General features: G+C 48.9%; 3 protein-coding genes across 6 annotated transcripts; 1 reads left to right on the forward strand and 2 right to left on the reverse strand.

The window, feature by feature from the left end:
* Nucleotides 1–1,592: 1,592 nt before the first annotated feature.
* Nucleotides 1,593–10,428, reverse strand: RRP8 (ribosomal RNA processing 8). The gene is made up of 7 exons (XM_045557390.1): nucleotides 10,154–10,428; nucleotides 8,558–8,915; nucleotides 7,880–8,333; nucleotides 7,660–7,789; nucleotides 7,381–7,487; nucleotides 7,207–7,303; nucleotides 1,593–6,975 (listed from the first exon to the last, which is right to left on the reverse strand). Exons 1-7 carry the CDS (start codon nucleotides 10,400–10,402, stop codon nucleotides 6,856–6,858), a joined length of 1,515 nt encoding a protein of 504 aa, XP_045413346.1. The 5' UTR covers nucleotides 10,403–10,428; the 3' UTR covers nucleotides 1,593–6,855.
* Nucleotides 10,429–10,483: 55 nt separating this feature from the next.
* ILK (integrin linked kinase) lies at nucleotides 10,484–17,365 on the forward strand. Of its 4 annotated transcripts, none has more exons than XM_045557391.1 (13): nucleotides 10,484–10,562; nucleotides 10,971–11,105; nucleotides 14,195–14,360; nucleotides 14,538–14,633; nucleotides 14,838–14,934; nucleotides 15,371–15,454; nucleotides 15,556–15,641; nucleotides 15,783–15,892; nucleotides 15,999–16,126; nucleotides 16,215–16,336; nucleotides 16,431–16,530; nucleotides 16,640–16,770; nucleotides 16,953–17,365. In XM_045557391.1, exons 2-13 carry the CDS (start codon nucleotides 11,017–11,019, stop codon nucleotides 17,100–17,102), a joined length of 1,359 nt encoding a protein of 452 aa, XP_045413347.1. In that variant the 5' UTR covers nucleotides 10,484–10,562; nucleotides 10,971–11,016; the 3' UTR covers nucleotides 17,103–17,365. The 4 variants fall into 4 exon arrangements, with proteins under 4 accessions (XP_045413347.1, XP_045413348.1, XP_045413349.1 ...); XM_045557392.1 differs by having other exon boundaries at nucleotides 10,488–10,562; nucleotides 10,915–11,105; XM_045557393.1 differs by having other exon boundaries at nucleotides 10,545–10,562; nucleotides 11,038–11,105.
* TAF10 (TATA-box binding protein associated factor 10) lies at nucleotides 17,337–18,779 on the reverse strand. The gene is made up of 5 exons (XM_045557395.1): nucleotides 18,503–18,779; nucleotides 18,203–18,357; nucleotides 17,889–17,953; nucleotides 17,686–17,800; nucleotides 17,337–17,503 (listed from the first exon to the last, which is right to left on the reverse strand). Exons 1-5 carry the CDS (start codon nucleotides 18,732–18,734, stop codon nucleotides 17,414–17,416), a joined length of 657 nt encoding a protein of 218 aa, XP_045413351.1. The 5' UTR covers nucleotides 18,735–18,779; the 3' UTR covers nucleotides 17,337–17,413.
* Nucleotides 18,780–19,186: the final 407 nt, after the last annotated feature.

Consider the following 19,186-nt stretch of genomic DNA (forward strand, 5'->3'; position numbering starts at 1 on the left):
AGCTTCCTCCACAGAAGTCTGTGTATCAGTCAAAGGAGGCCCCTTCTCTGAGTGCCTGCTTTCTAGTAATCACATCACCTCTTCCCTTTTGTCTTCCCAGGTCTTGGGGTGTTATCTGATTATATGTGGGTGTTAACTGTTATCTACAGTCATTAATTTTTGAATTACATCTGCATCTTCTTTCTACTCTTTCAGAGTTTTAATACCTGTAATCAATTTTCTGTATTAAAAACCCTCTTCTTAACTCTTACACACTGTTGGTGGGAATGTAAATTAGTACAACCTCTATGGAAAACAGTATGGAGATTTCTCAAAGAACTAAAAATAGAACTACCATTCAATCCAGCGATTCTACTACTAGGCATCTACCCAAAGGAAAATAAATCAATCAATAAAAAAAGACATCTGCACTCATATGTTTATAGCAGCACTATTCACAATAGCAAAGATATGGAATCAACCTAAGTGTCCATCAACAGGAGGACTGGATAAAGAAAATGCAGTGTGCACACACACACTGGAGTACTGTTCAGCCATAAAAAAGAATGAAATTATGTCTTTTGCAGCAACATAGATAGAACTGGAGGCTATTATATTCAGTGAAACAACTCAGACACAAATACTGCATATTGTCATTTATAAGTGGGGGCTAAATAATGTGTATACAACGGACATAGAGTATGGAATGATGGACAGTGGAGACTTGGAGGGGTGGGAGAGTGGATGATGGGAGGTTGCTTGGCGGGTACAATGTGTGTTGCTTCAGTGATGTATGCACCAAAGGCCCTGACTTCACCACAATGTAATATATCAATGTAGCAAAATTGCATTTGTACCCCATGAATATATACATATAAAAATAAATAGAAAAAAAAATTTTTTAATGGTCTAAATAAAAAAATTTTAAAAATAAATAAAAGCCCTCTTCTTGAAATATTTAGTGTGGTTTCTATTTTCCTGTCTGGGTCCTGACTGATATATGGATGGATATTCAAAACACAGTTAAAAGCTAGAAGAAGCAGTGGTGAGCACCTGTAATTCTAGCTACTCAAGAGGGTGAGTCAGGAGGATCACTTGAGCCCAGGAGTTTGAGACCAGCCTACGCAATATAGTGAGACCTCATCTCAAAAAAAAAAAAAAAAAAAAAAAAAAAAAACCAAACCGACCAACCCACCAACCAACCACACAGTTGAGTGATTTTTTTTAAAAAAGTAGGAAATAAGACAAGATTTGTAGACAATAGTCTGTATAAATAAAGCACATACACACAAAAGAAAATTTCACATTTCCCAACAATACCTGCCTAAGAGAAAATATTAAATGAGAGTTTTTTCGTAGCCTAAGATCTATAATAACACACTAAAACTGAGGACAAGAGGTAATAAGTATCAACACATTCTAAATAAATGTGCTAGATATATCTACAAGATGTTAAAGCTGATTCAGAGACCACCACCCTTTCTACTATATGAGATTAGAAATGAAAGATGTCTTGACAGGAATCTTTAGGAATAGGGAGAACTTCTCCCTGCAAGGCAAAGGAGCATGCTGTTCCCTCCCTCCTAAACCGAGTGAGGAAGGCTCCAATAGGACCATTTGTAGACATTTTATATTCCCACAGGAGGGAGACATTACATTCATTCAGCATTACATCATCTAGCAAGAGGCTTTCTAAGCTCAGAAACTTACAGACCCATCTCCACCTGGCCACTGGGGTGAAGTCTGGGGTGGAGGATTCTTGGGAGAACATAACTTGAATCACTTATGAGGATTTGGAGCCATATGAGTACAGACTGGTGCTTAATTCTCACATGGAGAAGTCAGAAACAGGCTGGCTGGTGCAGGGCAGGGAGAGAAAAGCCAGCTGCTGGCTGGGCTGTACTTCCACATTTGGCATGACAGACATGTATGAGTTTCCTGTGGGTTCCTTAAAAGGTAACCAGTCTTGAGGATTTGCTGGGACCTCTCCTAGGAGGGCTATCTGCTAGGATGGAGCACTTCAGCACTAGGAGGCACTATCAGGGTCAGGAGCTCAGGAGCTGAGGGCAGCGTGGGATGTGTATCACAAGGAGACAACCAAAGTCAGTGCACAAGCTCCTGCTCCAGAGAACCCCAACGCCTCACACAAGAGTCAACATTTAAACAATGTCTTGATATAACACACCAATGATATATACATTAACCACGTAAGTTTAGTCTTTCTCCCTCTAACACACCCTCCCCCATTCCAATCCTAGAAGAGACAGAGGAAGTAAAGAATGAGTCAAAGAAACAGTTCATGTTCCCCCACCCCACTGAACTGGCAAAAGAGCAGCTTTGGATTGGATGAGTTGCTGAAAGGTCCCTGAGATGTGGAAAGGCAGGGGGAAGAAAAACGTTTAAAATGTTCATATTTTAGATTGATCTCAGTTAAGTTATAGGGAATAATGGAACACATTTATATATGAACATACTAACAATGTAGAAGGACCCTTGAAGAGAAGCCAAAAAGATAGGAGCTGTGGCAATCAGGGAGACTCCCAAGAAGTCTACTAGTAAGTAGGGTATCTCTGCTTAGTTAAGAACATACCATCTTATGACCATGAGAATCAAGAGACCAAGTGAATCACAGAGACCTCCTCCTAACCTCCTTGAGCTTCTGAACCAATGCCAAGTCACCTACCTTCAGGCTTCTTGTTACATGAGAAAAAAAAATATCTAATCTGTTTAAAGCATTCTTTAGTAGGATTTTTTTTGGAGAGCTCACAATCAAAATGATGTATTTTTCCAATTTTAAATTCATGGGACAAGTAGAAAATGCTGACTGGCACCTGGATAGATCATCAAATGTTTGAAGCACCCTGAAGGAAGCAAAGAGGGTTCTGAGGTCAAGAGTAAGGTGGATAGGATGTCCATAGAAGATATATCCAGGGTATAAAGTGACAACCACTGCAACACCCCCAAATGCACTACACTGAACACAACAGAAGTGTATTTCTTGTTCAAAGGCCAATGTGGATGTTCCTGGTCACAAAGCTATTCTCCAAGTAGTGATTTAGGTATCCAGACTTCTTCCATGCTATGACTATTACCTTCAAACCATGTGCTTCAAGGTCACCTTAGCAGGTAGAGGAGGGAGTGGGAGAACATGGAAAAGGCTCAACTACCCTTTAACTGGTCTTGGTCAGGTACTAAAATATCACTTCTGCTCACTTTCCATTGGTGAGAACTATTAACACAGCCCTACCTAGATGCATGGAGCTGGGAAATGTAGTTTCCAAATGTGGAGAACATTTTGGTGAGCAAATGGCCATTTTCTTCCATAGAAGAAAAGGTGATGCTGCTGTAAAGATCTGGAAGATGAAAATGAGCTCACTGGGGAAGAGTATTCTAGGAAGACAGAGCAGCATGTGTAAAAGTAGAAATGGCTTGAAATCCCTAAGGAATAAAAAGCCTGCGTTGCTGGAGTTTTGTGAGAGGACAGGAGTGGGTTAAGATGCAACTGGAGGTGGAGGCCTGGGCAAGATCACGTAGGGCCTGGGAAGGAGTCTGTCTTTTGTTCTTGGGGCAATGAGAATCCATTGAAGGATTTTAGGCAGAGAAGTGATATAATCTGATTTACATTTTAAAAAGATCACTTGGCTGTGTGGAAAATTAATTGCTTTGGGGACAGGAGTAAAAGCAATGAAACCAACAAAGCAGTTACTGCAGGAGTCGAATATCCCAGAAACAGGTGGCTGGTCAGAAAAGTCACCTGGGAAAGAGGACGACCCAGGGATGAAAGGTTCTAACTACTGGTCTCTGTCTGTGAAAAGCTGTAGAGAGTTTTGTGCAATTACGTAAATGGCTCAGTGTTTGGAGCTGAGCTGTGTCTCTGCCAAGATCATGTCGTTTCTTTTGGAACTGTGTTCCCTTAGGACTGTATTACGGGAAGAGAAGTTGGAGCACACCAATAACTGCAGAAGCAATTAAGTGTTTACTTGGAGACCTCTAAAAGGGATGCTGAACGAGCTCAAGGCATAGATTGACATCCAAACCCAACTCTTTATTTTTCTCTCTTACCACTCCTCAAACTTCATTGAGGTGTATTTCTTCCCTGCTGGAGAAAAGCTGCAGCAAGCCTGTGACATTCTTAATTAATGATAGTCCTATGATCAGTTTAAAGCATAAACATAATCTTAATTAACTAATTAGAATATCTAATCTTGTGTAACAATAAATAATCTGCACCTGTTGTAGCTTTAAACATTTTCTCCTCCCAGCTCCACCCCATCTAAGTCAAGCAGCCTACACTAGAGAAGAGAGGAGTGATCTGTATGCTCTTTGCTCTTCTTACCACCTAATTGCTGCTATGGGCTCTGAGAAGAAATGTAGGAGGATAAAACAGTCTGGCTTGACTTGGCAGTTCCATGCCCTACGGGCCTGGCAGGTATTTAAAGGGGGAATCTCTGTTGTCCCCTCTCTGCAGTTCCCTTGACCCTGGTGGATGCAGCTCCCTCCTCAGCCTTCCTAGCTTCATTGTGCTCAGGTCTCCTTGCCTCTTCAATGGTCCTACTGGACAGGACCCAAGACCATCCCACACTCCCCCCTCTCCTGCAAGGTGTGCAGAGGATACACTCATGCATCATTTGCCAGGACAAATTCTAGAAATGCAGGCCATTGCAAAAGTAGCAGCACTCCCCTGGCTCCACTGTTGAACCAGTTAGTGAGACTCTGCTTGCCCTCTACATTCCCAGGGCAGGAGTCAAGACTCCAGGCTCAGCATTCCTTAGCTGTAGGAATAAACACCTCCAGTTTTCCAAATGATCCCAGTGGAATCCCCAACTAGATTTGAGGTGAGAGGGCACAAACCTGCCCTCTCCCCCAAAGGAGGGGGTTGGGTTCTGACAGCCCAGCTGTCTCAGAATAACAAGCTCTCTGCTAGGCAATCTTGTACCAGTCTCCTCCCATCTCAACCATCCTCTTTACTTTATGACCCTGAACCTTATGTGTGCTATGAATGCTGTCAGCAATCATACTATATTTCGTTATTTCATGCATTCCTTCTCCTAGAAACAATATTCACATTCTCCTCTCCTCAAAACCCCGAGCTCTTCCCCATTCTCACTCTCAACTGATAAATTTGCTTCCTGCTTCACTAAGAAAAAGCAACCAGAAAAGAAATTCTGGGGCTCTACCCTGATCTACCAAATCAGGAACTCTGGGAGAGGGCTTAGAAATTTACATTGTAAAGAGTCTTCCAGGTGATTCTAAGGCATCTGAAGTTTGAAAGCCCCTGCCTTTCAGTGTGGGAACAACCCCTTCCCACTCCCACTTACCTCCTACTACTCTTGCCTCTGCCTCAATCTGTTCTAGCCACACTGGTCTCATTGTTCCTTAAACAGAGGGCATGCTGTTATTTCTTAAGGAAATATACTTTTTTTCTCTCTTCTGCCTAGGCTCTTAACGTTAGACATTGAAGTCCAGGCATGGACTCGAACAAGAGCTTGTCCTGAAGCCAATGATGGAGCAGGAAGGACCCAGATAAAGCTCAGGAGAGTTCTGCTTTCAGAATCAGGGTGACTTACAGGGGCTGCTAGGAAGGCCTGGGGCCTGCATCAGATTCAGAGAGATGTTTACTCAGGTGGCCTGAGCCAGAACAGGCAAAGGGAGAATCCAAATTTTAAGTATGGGAGGAAGGAAGGGAGACCCCAGCTGTCCTGCTGAGCATAAGAAAGAAAACAGGCAGAAACAACGGACAGACCCTCCTGCCAATGAACAGCCCAACCTCCCACTCCCACATGGCATTAATCAGTTGTTTATGAACAGAGACCCAGCTCCCTCACTACCCCTTCCAAGGACAGTTCAGAATTTCAGAGACTAAGAGTCTCTAAAATATCCTAAGAAATAAGCCTGTTGAAAGGCCTGTCCTGAGGTCTCCCCATCTTAGTCAACAAATCTATTCTTTACCATTCAACTTCCAACGAGCCTAGGAAAGGTCTTCAAAGAACAGTAAGGCTAATGACACAAGAAAGCCACAGCAAGTTTATTGAACATCTCCCATGTTCCCAGCCCTGGCTATGGATTTCCTCAGTTAACCCACACACCAGCCCTGTAAGACAGGAACTCTGCCATTTTCCAAAAAAGGAATGTGATATTCAGAGATTAAATGACTCCCAGCTCGAAGTGGTAGGCCAGGATTTGAATCCAGCTCTACATGATTCCAAGATCTATGCTATTAGCCACATATACCCCAAGGTCCCACAAGACAATAGGTGGTGGGAGTGGTTTGGTGTACATGACTCTAAAGATGGAGATGAGGACAGAGGGGAAAGATGAACCACTAGAAATGCTTAGTACAGGGACATCCCAAGTCTTGACCTGGTAGCTCACATTGACGTGCTGAGTCAGGATGTTGATGGACTACCAGTTGCCCCAGAGCCAAGAAGCAACAGCTACCTTTGTGCAGCCTTGAAGGCCTGGGCAGACTGAAGCTGCAGGAGCAGAAGCTACGGGTGAGCAGAGGAAGCTGTTCTGCAGGCAGATCAGAAGAGAGCAGAGATGCCAGGACAGAAAGGCCATGTGGCTTTTGAGATGGAAAGAGAAGCCAAACCCAGAGGTGCTTTAAATTACAAACCATCTAGTTTTCATGACACCTAAGGTGATTCCTAGATATCCCCACGTTCTCACAATAAACTCCTTATTCTTTACCTCACCCAAGTGACTTTATGCTTCCTGTAACCAAGAAGCCTTCAGTAAAGCAGGGCTGAGCCAGGGGTTTTACCACACGTTGTTCTTGGGGTGGAGAAAGGGTAGTACCAGGTTGTGGCTCATGGTCTTTAGACTTCTGACCCTGAAGTTCAAGTTCTGTCTTCCCTTTCAAGGGAGATCCAGAGGTCACCTGCGCTTGTAGAGACATGGCTGAAGCTTCAGGCCTGAGAGTTGAGCATTGGGCCCTACCCGAGGGGGCCCAGTTTTTTGAAAATCAAACAAGAAGAAGTGGCTGTTTGTCAGGTCCTAGGGGCAGAAGAGATCCAGTGAGATCCAAATCCTCACCCCAACTCCTCAAAACACTTCCTTCCACATGCTGCCTCTGCTCAGAAAGCTTCCCCAGGCTACCCCTTACATTGTGCTCTTGGGGAGCAAAATGTCTGTTCCCGTGCCTATGGCCTCCTTCCCAAACACCATTACCCTGAAAAGGGCCACACGTGAGATTAAAAATAGGGACAGGCTTGTTGGGGCCCTCACCTTGGAGATGACCTTGAAGCCCAGCTTGGACACTGCCCCTAGAAAAACCCGAACATCCTCAAAGCGGCTGCTGACCTCGGCCACTTTCAAGAGACCCCTAAGAAGGAAATTCCTATGTAAATACATGCACATGCATGTCTATAAACAATGCATCTGTGACCTAGGGGCTCCTACCCTGGCTTCAGCACTCGATTTGCCTCCTCTAGAAAGTCTCTGATGTTGGTTCCCATCAATGAAAGGCAAAACACAGCCACATCCACAGACTCATCCTCCAGAGGCACCTGTGGAGAGTGGGGGTATTGTAAGGCATACCGTGTCAGAAGTAGAAAGCCAGCACTGAGTGTTAGGGCTGGACCCCAAATAGGGAAAGTGGGTTGCAGAGAGGAAGGGCTAAAGAGCTTAGTATACGGAGGTTGGGTCTAGAGCACAAGCCGGATTCATAGAGAGGTATACCTGGGCCATGTCACACACAGTGACCCTGGGGTCCAAAGAGGCCAAGTCAAAGCAGTGTACAGGATTCCGGATACTTGAAGCCAGGCGGCAATCCCCACAGCCAAAGTCAGCCACCACTAGCGACGTAGGCCTAGGAGTGGAAGGCAGGGGTCATATACTAGCCTGGTCTGAGCCCACGACTGACCCACATGGCTTCTCACAGTGCCCAACCCCCATTCACCGCTGGCGAAGATCCTTGGCAATGCGGTCCACCGGCTGCAGTGGCCACTTCTTCACTTGGCTCTGGAAACCGCGGTGGTAAAGAAGAAAAGCCTCAGGGTCTTCCTGGAAGAGACGTTGTGCAGCACTGCTGGGCCCTGAGTACAGCTGTTCATTGAGGTAGCGAAATCGGGCCCCATCCAGCCGCTGTGCCATGCGGGTTCGCAGAGCCCCAGCACGAGCCTCATGGCTGTCTGCCCTGTGGGAAGGAGGCACATCTGTCTCCTCTGCGGGGGCCTGGGCTGCAGTCTGGTCTGCCACCTGAGGTGGCCGAAACTTGTTATTGTGTCTCCGCTTGTTCTTCTGTCGGTTCCGCCACTGCTTGCGGCTCAGGGTATGGGGGGGTTTAGGGGAAATGGACTCAAGGTTTGGCTTGGGTGGGTCCTTTGTAGCACTACTCTTCCAGGCTTTGGGACCTGCACGGAAGAAGACGGAAAGGTGTATTTGGGGCAAGATCTCCTAAATTCAGAGGCTTGGCAAGTCATCCTGGCGATACCCTTGTCCTTGAGACAGAGAGACAGAGATAAAAGTACTTCTTACTAAGTACACCATTAACCCCAGTACTAAGAATGGTAGGTAATCTCTGCTATATGTAGAATCAGCTCACCCCCTACCCCACTGCAAACACATCAGATAGTACCTGAATGGTCAACACTGTCCAGGTGCTGGGCTGGGTTTGAAAGGGCATGTTTCTGGTGTTTCCTCTTTTTGTTCTCTTCTTCAGCAGAGTCATTGCCAAGAAGAGCCCGTTTATGACACTTCTTCCTTTCCACTTCCCTTTCCTCAGAGGCACTCAGGCTCTGTTTTTGACATTTCTTCTTCCTTTTCTCCCCTACTTCAGCAGAGGCACTGGCAAATGATGGGTTTTTGGGGCGTTTCTTTATTCTTTCTACCTCCTCCTCCTCAGAGTCACTGCTAGGTAGGCTAGGGGGTTGCTGGGAAAGAGATGCTGCCTCTAGGGCCCGTAATGTAGCTAGGAGCTGGCGATGCTTGGAGCCCTAGGGGAAAACAAAGGATGAGAGCAGGGCTGAGGAGAATGGATGAGGCCTAGAGAATAAGAGCAGAGAGATGGGAACCTGATTCAAACACTGGAAAAGGTATCTGGATTCTTCCCAGTCAAATTAACTAGCTTGTTGTGAAGCCTGCCAGACTCATATGAATTTTCCTGTCACCATCCCAATATCTGGGAGGCTGGAGGGCAGAGAAGCCACCTACCCCACTTTCTCCGATGTGCACATAAGGTAATGGAGATTCCCCCAGAGGAATGTGCTAAGGTCACAAGCAACAAGACCAAGACCAAAGACCAGGAGTTCCAACCCTCTCAGTCTTTTGTCTCCAGCCAATACCTTTCCATAAGGGGAGGAAGGTTTCTGAACACAAGAGGGACATGATGACACATGTGTATGAAATATGTTTCCAGCTGCAGTGTAGAGAACAAACTGAAGGGGAGAAGCTGCAGAGAGAGAGGCCAGTGGCCTGGATTATGGCAATGCGCTGACAGGATGAAAAGGAGGGAGCAAAACAGGCAGATTCCATGTTGGAAGCCGACCAAAGGAAAAACCTGAGGAAGTACAGAAGCCCTCACATCTGCAGAGGCTCAAAGGAGAAGGTCTATTGTCCAGGAGGCTGATTCTGGGTTGAAGCCCTACTGGGTGGTCATAGGCCAGGCACTTACCTTGGAGGTTCTCAGTTCCATACATCCTCCCTTGAACGGTAGGTAATACTAACAACTCTTTGCTGTCACCCACTCTCACTTTCTCCAATCCATTCCACACTGTAATTAATGACTTTTACAAAATACAAATCCTAAGAAACCATTCTATCGCTAAACAACATTTCATTAGCTTCTCTCTATCCTTAATATATGCAAAGCTTCTAACCTACCTTTTCAACTTGAACAGCATCCCCTCTCATTTACTCTGAGCTCCAGCCACACAGAGCACTTTTTTGTGCGACTCTAACAGAACATGCTCTCTTGCCCTAGGGCCTCTGCATGTGCTTTTCCTGTCTGAGGAACCCTCTTCACTTCCAACTTCTACTCAGCAACTCTCAATTCCAACGGCACTTTCTTTTGGCAGTTAGTTCCTGGATCTTCAGATCAAGGACTCGGCCCTAACAGTCCCAACACAGGGGGTCCTCCCCCCAGGACATACACAAGGCGTGCTCTAGCGGCGGCACCCACCAGGGTCCTCATCATGCCTTGAAACAGCTCCCACTGGCCTGCGGGGCGACTCACCTTGCTTTGAGAGGCTGCTGCGGGCCAAGGCTGTGAGGTCACAGCCCCTAGGCCCAAGGCTGCTGGGGCCGCCTCGGCCCACTCAGGCTCCTCGAACATGCGGGTCTGGAGCGCAGGGTCGCGGAGGCCACTCTCCTCTCCGCGTGCGGAGCGCGTCCGGGAGCCAGAGCCTTCAGCCAGAGCGAAGCCGGAAACCAGAGCGCGAGAGCCGGAGGCGGCTAGAGCGGCCGGCGCGGCGCAGAGAACCATTGAGTTTAGACAGTAGTAGGCTAGAAGGGCAAAGGAGGGGGTGGGAAGGGAGCGAAGGCGGCCCGCGCTGGCCAGAGAGGGCCAGGGGCGGGGCGGGGCCGGGTGGCGGGCGCGGCCGGACGGGAGTTCCCCGGAGAAGGAGCCTTCAGCTCGAGTCCCGGTGAGTGCGCGAGAACCCGAGCCCTCCTGCCCCAGACTGGGTCCCTGCCAACCCGTTATCCTTCACTCCACCTGAGTTCCGAGTAAGGAACGGGGGCCAACCTGGGAGGACCCCTGATTCCCTCCCCCAGGGCATACAGAGCCTGAACCTCCTCCCTTCCCCCAGCTCTGTTCGGGGGTAGGGTCTTCGTGCCCGCTCTCTGACATCAGTTCAAGACATAACTACTACTTAATCACCTCCTGCCCCGCCCGGACCCGCCTTTCCCTTGCGCCCAGAGGACACAGTCTGGGATCATCCTGCTGCCCTGAACTCCTTCACAGACTCCCACCCCCAACACTTCTCTCCCGTATAGGACAAAGCTTGGGGTTCATTCTCCTTCCCTGGATCCCCCCACTCCCCTAACCCCAGTCCCCAGGCTTCCCCAATCCGGGGGACTCAGCGCCGGGACGCTGCTATGGACGACATTTTCACTCAGTGCCGGGAAGGCAATGCTGTTGCCGTGCGCCTGTGGCTGGACAACACGGAGAACGACCTCAACCAGGGGTGAGCTGAAGTAGCTAGTGGATGAGAGTAAGGGTAGAGATCTACTCCCCTCGGCTGCGTGGGGTGCTCATGTCTGGTGGGGGCGGCTGACTTTGCCATCTAGTGTGATGAGTGCTAAGCTTAGCCTGTGGGGGGCAGAGGGTCTCCACAGAGGAAGCAGTGTGGAACTCTTCTTCAGCAGTCAAGATTCTGCTCAAATCTGCCTCCCTGAACTGCATGCGCAAAAGCTAGGAGGCAAGACACAGAGCGGAGAGTGCCACGAAATTGTCTGGAGTTCCCTATGCCTGGAAGATAGAAGATCTCTGTGGGCAGAAGTATTGGGTACAAGTGGAAAAGGACAGACGATAACACACTGAGAGGTCTGCAAGTGTCAGCCAAATCATGCAATCATATTTAGGCTATAATAAGGTCTTTATTCTAAGAGCAAGGTTTTAAAGCTGTTTAGTGATACGATGAAATTGTCCATTTGTTCAATACCATCTTGGATGCTTTGTGAAGAGCAAAGGGGAAGGAGGCAATTACCTAGTCCGTCCTAGAAGTGACAATGGTTTGGACTACAAATGGGGTGGGTGAAAAAGAGAGAATTGATCGATTCCAGAAGTCTTTAGGATGAAGTATTGGGGGACTTAGTGTGGGAATTGAAGAAAGGCAAATATGACGATCAAGGGTCTGGCTTGGGCACTTGGAGAGACGGTGGTTGCTTTTACTGAGATGGAGGAAGCTGAAGGAGGATGAGGTGTTCTATTCCAGACATGTTAAAGTTAGGTGACAGTGCAGCAATGTGGAAATGTTGAGTAGGTTGTTGGTGACGCAGAGTTGCAGTTCAGGAGAGATCTGACTTGGAGACACAGATTTGGGAGCTATCAGCATATAGATGATACCTAAAGACATGGGTGTGAAGGAGAGTACATCAGAAAAGTGGAAGACAAGAGGGCAGGGGACAAGCTACAAGTTGAAGGAGAAATAGGAAAATGTGTGAGTAAAACTTAGAGAAAAGAATGTTTTAATGAAGGGGGAATGGTCAACAGTAGTAAGGCTACTGCAAGGTCAAAGAACATGAATACTTAAAAGTAACCATTGAATTTACAATTAGGATATATTTGATGACCTCTGTAAGTGCTGCTTCAGAGGAGTAACAGGTGAAACTGGGCTACATTGAGTTCCTTCATTTAAGCACTATGCTGAACACCTCTTGTGCTGGGTGCTAGAGTCCCAGAATCATAGTCTCTGGCCTCAAGGCAGCAGATTGATGGCAGGTTGAAAAGTGAATGGGAGGTGAGGAAATACAGAAAGTGAATGCAGACAAGTTCTTTAAGGCTGGCTGAGCCAGGAAGGCAAGAAAAGCAATAGTGATGGTGATTCAGGGTGGCAGATTTTAATTTTTTATTTTTTAACGTTGGTAGAGTTTAGTTTTTAGGTTTGAGAGGTAAGGATCACCTGTCATCTCAGTCCAGGCTTCTTCACTGGTACCCATTAGGCTCTACACTATTTCTCCTTAATAATTTGCAAAGTCATTTGTTCCATTTTTTATATAACTCTCAAAGAGTGCTCTGATAAAGACAATAAGCACTTTTACTATTTTGTTGGTGAGGAAATAGAGGCTAGGCAGAGTTGTCCAGTGGGCTAGCATCTAGGAAGTTGCTGCCAAAAGACAAAGGGGGAGGGGTGGTATTAATGAAACTGGAAGGTTTGGTGCTGGTTTGAGGGGTTAAGGTATGGGGGTACAAGCTGGGTATATGCTGGATATGAAAAGCGGCTTAATTCCCTGCAGGTCTCCTTGAGAAAAAACATTAGGCCTTGAGGTGACAGGCAGCCTGACAGTGAACACAACCCTTATACCCATAATTTTGTCCCCAGTTTTTGGCCTGCTCTGGGGGCCACAGGCAGTACTAGAAGTTGATAAGGCAGGGCACAAATTAAAGGTCTGGGAGGCAAGACTGATTGATAAATGGGATGTAATTGCTTCCTGGGGATACCCTCCTCTGAGGAAAGCTTTTGGCTATTTCTGTGTAAGCAGCTGAACACAAGCTGTGGAAGGAAATGATTAAGTTAAAAGCCACGCCCCTACCCCTTTTTGGCTGTGGGGGCATCTGGATGTCCAGACCCCTGATCAGCTCCAGGCCCTGCCTAGAGCCCCCACAGGGGAAGTGACCGCAGCACTTAGGCATCCGGAGGCTGCCTGCCTAGGCCATGGACCGCCTCCTGCTCCGCCCCTTGGATCTGCAGCCCTGGACTAGAGGGAATTTCCTTTTATGGCCCCAGGCTGTCAGGCAGGCCCAGTTCCAACTCAATTGTTTTGTTTTGTTTTTACAATTCTTTTACTTTATAAAATACACATCTTTGGGAAAAGAAAAAAGTAAGATATAGTTTTCATTCTGAAGCAGCCATTCTCATTTTCTTGTGTTTTCCATGCCAGGATTGCTAAGTAGGAGAATCCTGTTTTGTGTGGTGGTTTGTGATCTGCCTCATCAATAATCAAAAGCATTTCTCTTTTTCAACATAAATCCTTCCAAAACATCATTTAAATTCCATTCCATTTTTAGATGTGATTTTCAGTTCCAGGGCCAAACAGTAAACTTGCTTCTTCTCCCTCGAGTTGTGACCTTCCTTCTCCAAGATACCCCCATTAACACACACTGAACACCCTCTGTCAATCCATTCCCTCAAGAAGTTTATAGTCTAACAGACAAGTACAGTCCAGATTTTTACAACCCCATGTGACAAGTGCTACAGCAGGGGGATGTACAGGATGCAATGGAAAACAGAAAGGACCAATAGATGTTGCAGAAAGGGTACAGGGGAAACCAGGGGAAGAGTGCTACCACATTATTAATGAAATGAGGTGTCAAGAAGGTGGTAAAGATAATGAATCTTATTATAGAGTTGTTGGGATATCTAGGTGGTTGGTTGGGTCTGAAGCTCAGGGGAAGGTCTGAATTGGACAGCTTTGGGAGTTGCTAGCATGAAGAAAGTCCTAGAGAGGTAAGCCTTCCCAGAGTTTTACGCAGGGTAACTATCGGTTTTTCAGGAGTCAAAGCCTTTGCCCCCATCCCACCTCCAGCTCAATGACCATTGCCCCTTCCTCAAAGGGACGATCATGGCTTCTCCCCCTTGCACTGGGCCTGCCGAGAGGGCCGCTCTGCTGTGGTTGAGATGCTGATCATGCGGGGGGCACGGATCAATGTAATGAACCGTGGGGATGACACCCCCTTGCACCTGGCAGCCAGTCATGGACACCGTGATATTGTACAGAAGGTATGTATGAACCTGTCACCCACATCACATACATGCCATGAGGTCAGTCACAGGCACTATAACATACAGTATAAAGTATGTATACTCTTCTCCCTTTTGCCATTCCCTGACACCAGTATCTTATTTGGGACTTACTGTGCCTTCTGCCTCTTCTTTTTGTTTGGCCATGGGACCCAGCTGCTGCAGTACAAAGCTGACATCAATGCAGTGAATGAGCATGGGAATGTGCCCCTGCACTATGCCTGTTTTTGGGGCCAAGACCAGGTGGCAGAGGTGAGTAGTCAGGCTCTGAGTCCTAGGATGGGTAGGAAGCAAAGTCTAAGCCTGAGCGGGAGATTTTGGAACCCTCAACCCATCCTGTCAGTACTACTATGTGACACTCACAGGGTTGTGTACTGCATGTGTGTATTCATGGTTGGTCATGACTGCCAGGGAAGTACCAGGGGCCCTCATCACAACCACCTTGTTTCATTCCAGGACCTGGTGGCAAATGGAGCCCTTGTCAGCATCTGTAACAAGTATGGAGAGATGCCTGTGGACAAAGCCAAGGCACCCCTCAGAGAGCTTCTCCGAGGTCCATCCCTGCTCCTCAGCTTGTGTTCTCATCTCATTCCTCCCTGCCTGATTTCTCTCTCCAGTTCCTCCATGCCACAGCTCAGGCTGAGACTGTTTTTTTTGTTTTTAGTTTGTTTTGGGTTTTTTTTTTGGGCGGGGGACAGTCTCCCTCCATCACCCTGGGTAGAGTATGGTGGCATCATCCTGGCTCACTGCAAACTCAAACTCCTGAGCTCAAGCAATCCTCCTGCCTCAGCCTCCTGAGTAGCTGGGACTATAGGCACACACCACGACAGTCAGCTAATTTTCTATTTTTAGTAGAGACGGGGTCTCACTGTTGCTCATGCTGCTCTTGAACTCCTGAGCTCAAGCAGTCCTCCCACCTCAGCCTCCCAGTGTTAAGATTACAGGCGTGAGCCACCGCGCCCGGCTCTGAGACTGTTTTTCTTCCCCAGAGCGGGCAGAGAAGATGGGCCAAAATCTCAACCGTATTCCATACAAGGACACATTCTGGAAGGGGACCACCCGCACTCGGCCCCGTGAGTCACTGCTGCTGGGAGGGGTTGTAGAAAGGAATAATTCTGGGCTCCTGGGGCTGGGTTAGGGCGAAGCTGGGTACCTGACCTGCACTCTCTCTCAGGAAATGGAACTCTGAACAAACACTCCGGCATTGACTTCAAACAGCTCAACTTTCTGGCAAAGCTCAATGAAAATCACTCTGGAGAGGTGACCCCTGCTCTTCTTGCCCCTCCCTCCCTAAACCCCTATAAACTACCTGCTCTGCGCCTGTTTTAAGTTTTTCTTCCAGTTAGTGGGCAAGGAATTGGTGGCCTTAGTTCAAGCCTCCTAATCCTACCTGTCCTTCAGCTATGGAAGGGCCGCTGGCAGGGGAACGACATTGTCATTAAGGTGCTGAAGGTTCGAGACTGGAGTACAAGGAAGAGCAGGGACTTCAATGAGGAGTGTCCCCGGCTCAGGTAGGGCAAGGCCCAAACTGGAAGCTGCTAGTTCCAAGGAACCCTGAATAGCACTGAGATGGGAGAACTTTTATGCTGGATGTTAACCATTCTCTCCCTCTCCCAGGATTTTCTCGCATCCAAATGTGCTCCCGGTGTTAGGTGCCTGCCAGTCTCCACCTGCTCCTCACCCCACCCTCATCACACACTGGATGCCATATGGATCCCTCTACAATGTACTACATGAAGGCACCAGTGAGTAGGGATGCTGAATCTCATTGGGGAGGGGATGGGAGAAAGGGTGCCTAAGTCTCTCTGAACTGTTTGACTCTTACCTCCTTAGATTTTGTTGTGGACCAGAGCCAGGCTGTGAAGTTTGCTTTGGATATGGCAAGGGGCATGGCCTTCCTTCACACATTAGAGCCCCTCATCCCACGACATGCACTTAATAGCCGTAGTGTAATGGTAAGGCCACAAGTTCATTCCTGGCTCAGGCCCCAAAAGTCCTTGGCCTATCTAGGACTTACCTCCTTCCACATATCCATCTTTTCTTCCTCAGATTGATGAAGATATGACTGCCAGAATCAGCATGGCCGATGTCAAGTTCTCTTTCCAGTGCCCGGGGCGCATGTATGCACCTGCCTGGGTAGCCCCTGAAGGTGGGTGAAGGCATTGTGTTGGGAGGTAGAAAAGGACCAGCTCAGTCGTAGTGCAGGGCATACACAGAACAGGCCAGGTGGCCAGAACAGATAAGCCCTATCCTTCCAGCTCTGCAGAAGAAGCCTGAAGACACAAACAGACGCTCAGCAGATATGTGGAGTTTTGCAGTGCTTCTGTGGGAACTGGTGACACGGGAAGTACCCTTTGCTGACCTCTCCAATATGGAGATTGGAATGAAGGTGAGAGCAGAACTGCATACACTCATGTTGGGGGAAGAGTGGTGTTTGTGACAATAATTATAGTGGGCCTGGGTTCCTCCCACATTTGTTCAGATATACAGTAATTCTGTCCCAAGGGCCAGAGGCTTCTCCTTACATGACAGACTTAAATTCTGAGGCTCATTTTTTCCTTGTATTCACAGGTGGCACTGGAAGGCCTTCGGCCTACTATCCCACCAGGCATTTCTCCCCATGTGTGTAAGCTCATGAAGATCTGCATGAATGAAGACCCTGCTAAGCGACCCAAATTTGACATGATTGTGCCTATCCTGGAGAAGATGCAGGACAAGTAGGACTGGGAGGTCTTTGCCTAAACTCCAGAGATGTCAGGACATGGTTGGGGAAATGCACCTCCCCAAAGCAGCAGGTTTCTGGTTGCCTCCCCTGCCTCCAGTCATGGTACTACCCCAGCCATGGGGCCCATCCCCTGCCCCCATCCCTTACGCTGTGGCCCCAAAAGGGGCTGGGCTCAGAGCTTTGTCACTTGTCACACGGTGTCTCCCAACATGGGAGGGATCAGCCCCGCCTGTCACAATAAAGTTTATTATGAAAACAGGCTGATGTGGGGACATGGGGACAGACAAGTACATTTAGGTTGGGTGGCTCAGGTGAAGTAGTGCGGCTTCTTCACATTGATGCCATACTCGCTGAGGGCAGGGGTCAAGTCTTCCATGGTTAGAGTGTACTTGCGGTCCTGGGGGAAGAGGGAAGAACACCAACTGAGCACAGGAATCGCAGGCTTCAATCCCAGATGGGTGACCCTGAGTAGGTTTTACACCTCCCCTAGGACTTAGTTTCCCCAAATGGGTTTCAGGATAAGTTAAGCCTCCACTGCTGTGGAAGAGAATTACTGACTCAGTGAGCCTCCCATCACACCTTGCTCTTGCTCCGGGAGCTGCCGGAGGCTGTGCCCTTCATTTTGCAGTGCTGTAGGGCATCGTTGGCAATATCTGAGATGAATTTCTGGGCAGCTAGGGAGATGAGCCGAATTCTAGAGAGAAAAAAATGGTATGAGAAGGAGATGGACAACAATTCCTGCAAAAGCACCCAAAGCTCTAACCTGCCCTGAGTTTACTCACATGCGTGGGTCTGAGGCCTCAAAGCCAGCACGGTTCAGGTAGTAACCAGTCACTGCATCAGGGATCTGAGAAATCAATTAAGACAACTGTCAGTGTTAGCCTTATGCCCTGCTGAGCTGAGAGAGAGAAGGGTGAGGGAAGTGGAGGATAAGCTTAGTTATCGGGAAGCTCACAGCTTGGGTGGGCAGGGGGGGGGGAATCACAAGAGCTAGTAGGGAAGCAAATATAAGACGAAGGCGCTGAAAAGCACGGAGATGTGGCTCAAAGTTGGCGTGACAGGAGGCTAGATGGCCTTGTTCAGGCAGGAAGCCCACCGTAGGCGTGTAATCCTCAAGCTGCATTAAGAAGTCCACCAGAGGCGTGCTGGACACCACTGGCTTCACGTCTCCGTTGGCCGCGCTCGGCAGTACGTAAACCCCGTTAGACATGGGCCCCTCTGGGGGCGCCGCGCCGCCCGCCGACACCGGAGCTAAAGGAGAACCAGCAAACTGAGACACGGAGGCGGGAGGTGCAGGGCCGCAGCTAGGTCCGCCTTACACCCTCTGCCCTCACCCACCGCTGGGCCCAGTCCGGGCGCTTCCCTCAACCTCACCCTCACCCGTCCCGGCCCTCACCCGCCCCGCGCCGCTCGGCTGGCTCCCCGGCCCGCGCCGCCAAGGGTCCCGTGCCCCCAGCCGTGGCTCCAGCCCCAGGTCCCCCTGCTGTCCCCGCGGGGCTGGCCTTGTTCTCTGCGGCGGTACTGGCGGGCAGCGCGGTGGGGGCCGACACCGCGGGCGCTGGGCCCGGGGCCGAAGCGGCGGAGGCCGGCGCCGGTTCGGGGTCCGCGCCGGAGCCGCTGCAGCTCATCGGGCCGGTGGGAGAGGCGGCGAACAGAGCCGCTTCCGCTTCCGCCCACGTTACGCACACCCGGGGTGACGTCACACGCTCCTTGACGCGCCCCGCCCGTCCCAGCGTTAGCGCTCTTTCCCCTGCTTCCCGCCTCCTGTGGGTGCCGGTCGGCCAGTTGGATGAAACAGACCGAAGGGCGGAGACCAGCCCTGCGGAACTGCGCTGCCGCCGCCATTCCACCCTGCTGCAGTGCTCCTTGGGGATTCCGCCGGGGTGGGTGCGTCCGGGACTCCTCTGCGGGTCTGGGACTCTTCATTCAGCCTGATACTCGAAGACCTTGCTTTGGGGCTTCTCGGTCCGCCATGCCTTGACTACGGATTCCCTACCAGTCTGCAGTGTTTCTAGTTCCCTTATTTACCCTTTCAAGGGTTCATAGTTGATTCGGAAAGCCCCTCTCCTGCCAACTGCCC

This window comes from Lemur catta, chromosome 7 (assembly GCF_020740605.2).
Source record: "Lemur catta isolate mLemCat1 chromosome 7, mLemCat1.pri, whole genome shotgun sequence".
Classification (NCBI taxonomy): domain Eukaryota; kingdom Metazoa; phylum Chordata; class Mammalia; order Primates; family Lemuridae; genus Lemur; species Lemur catta.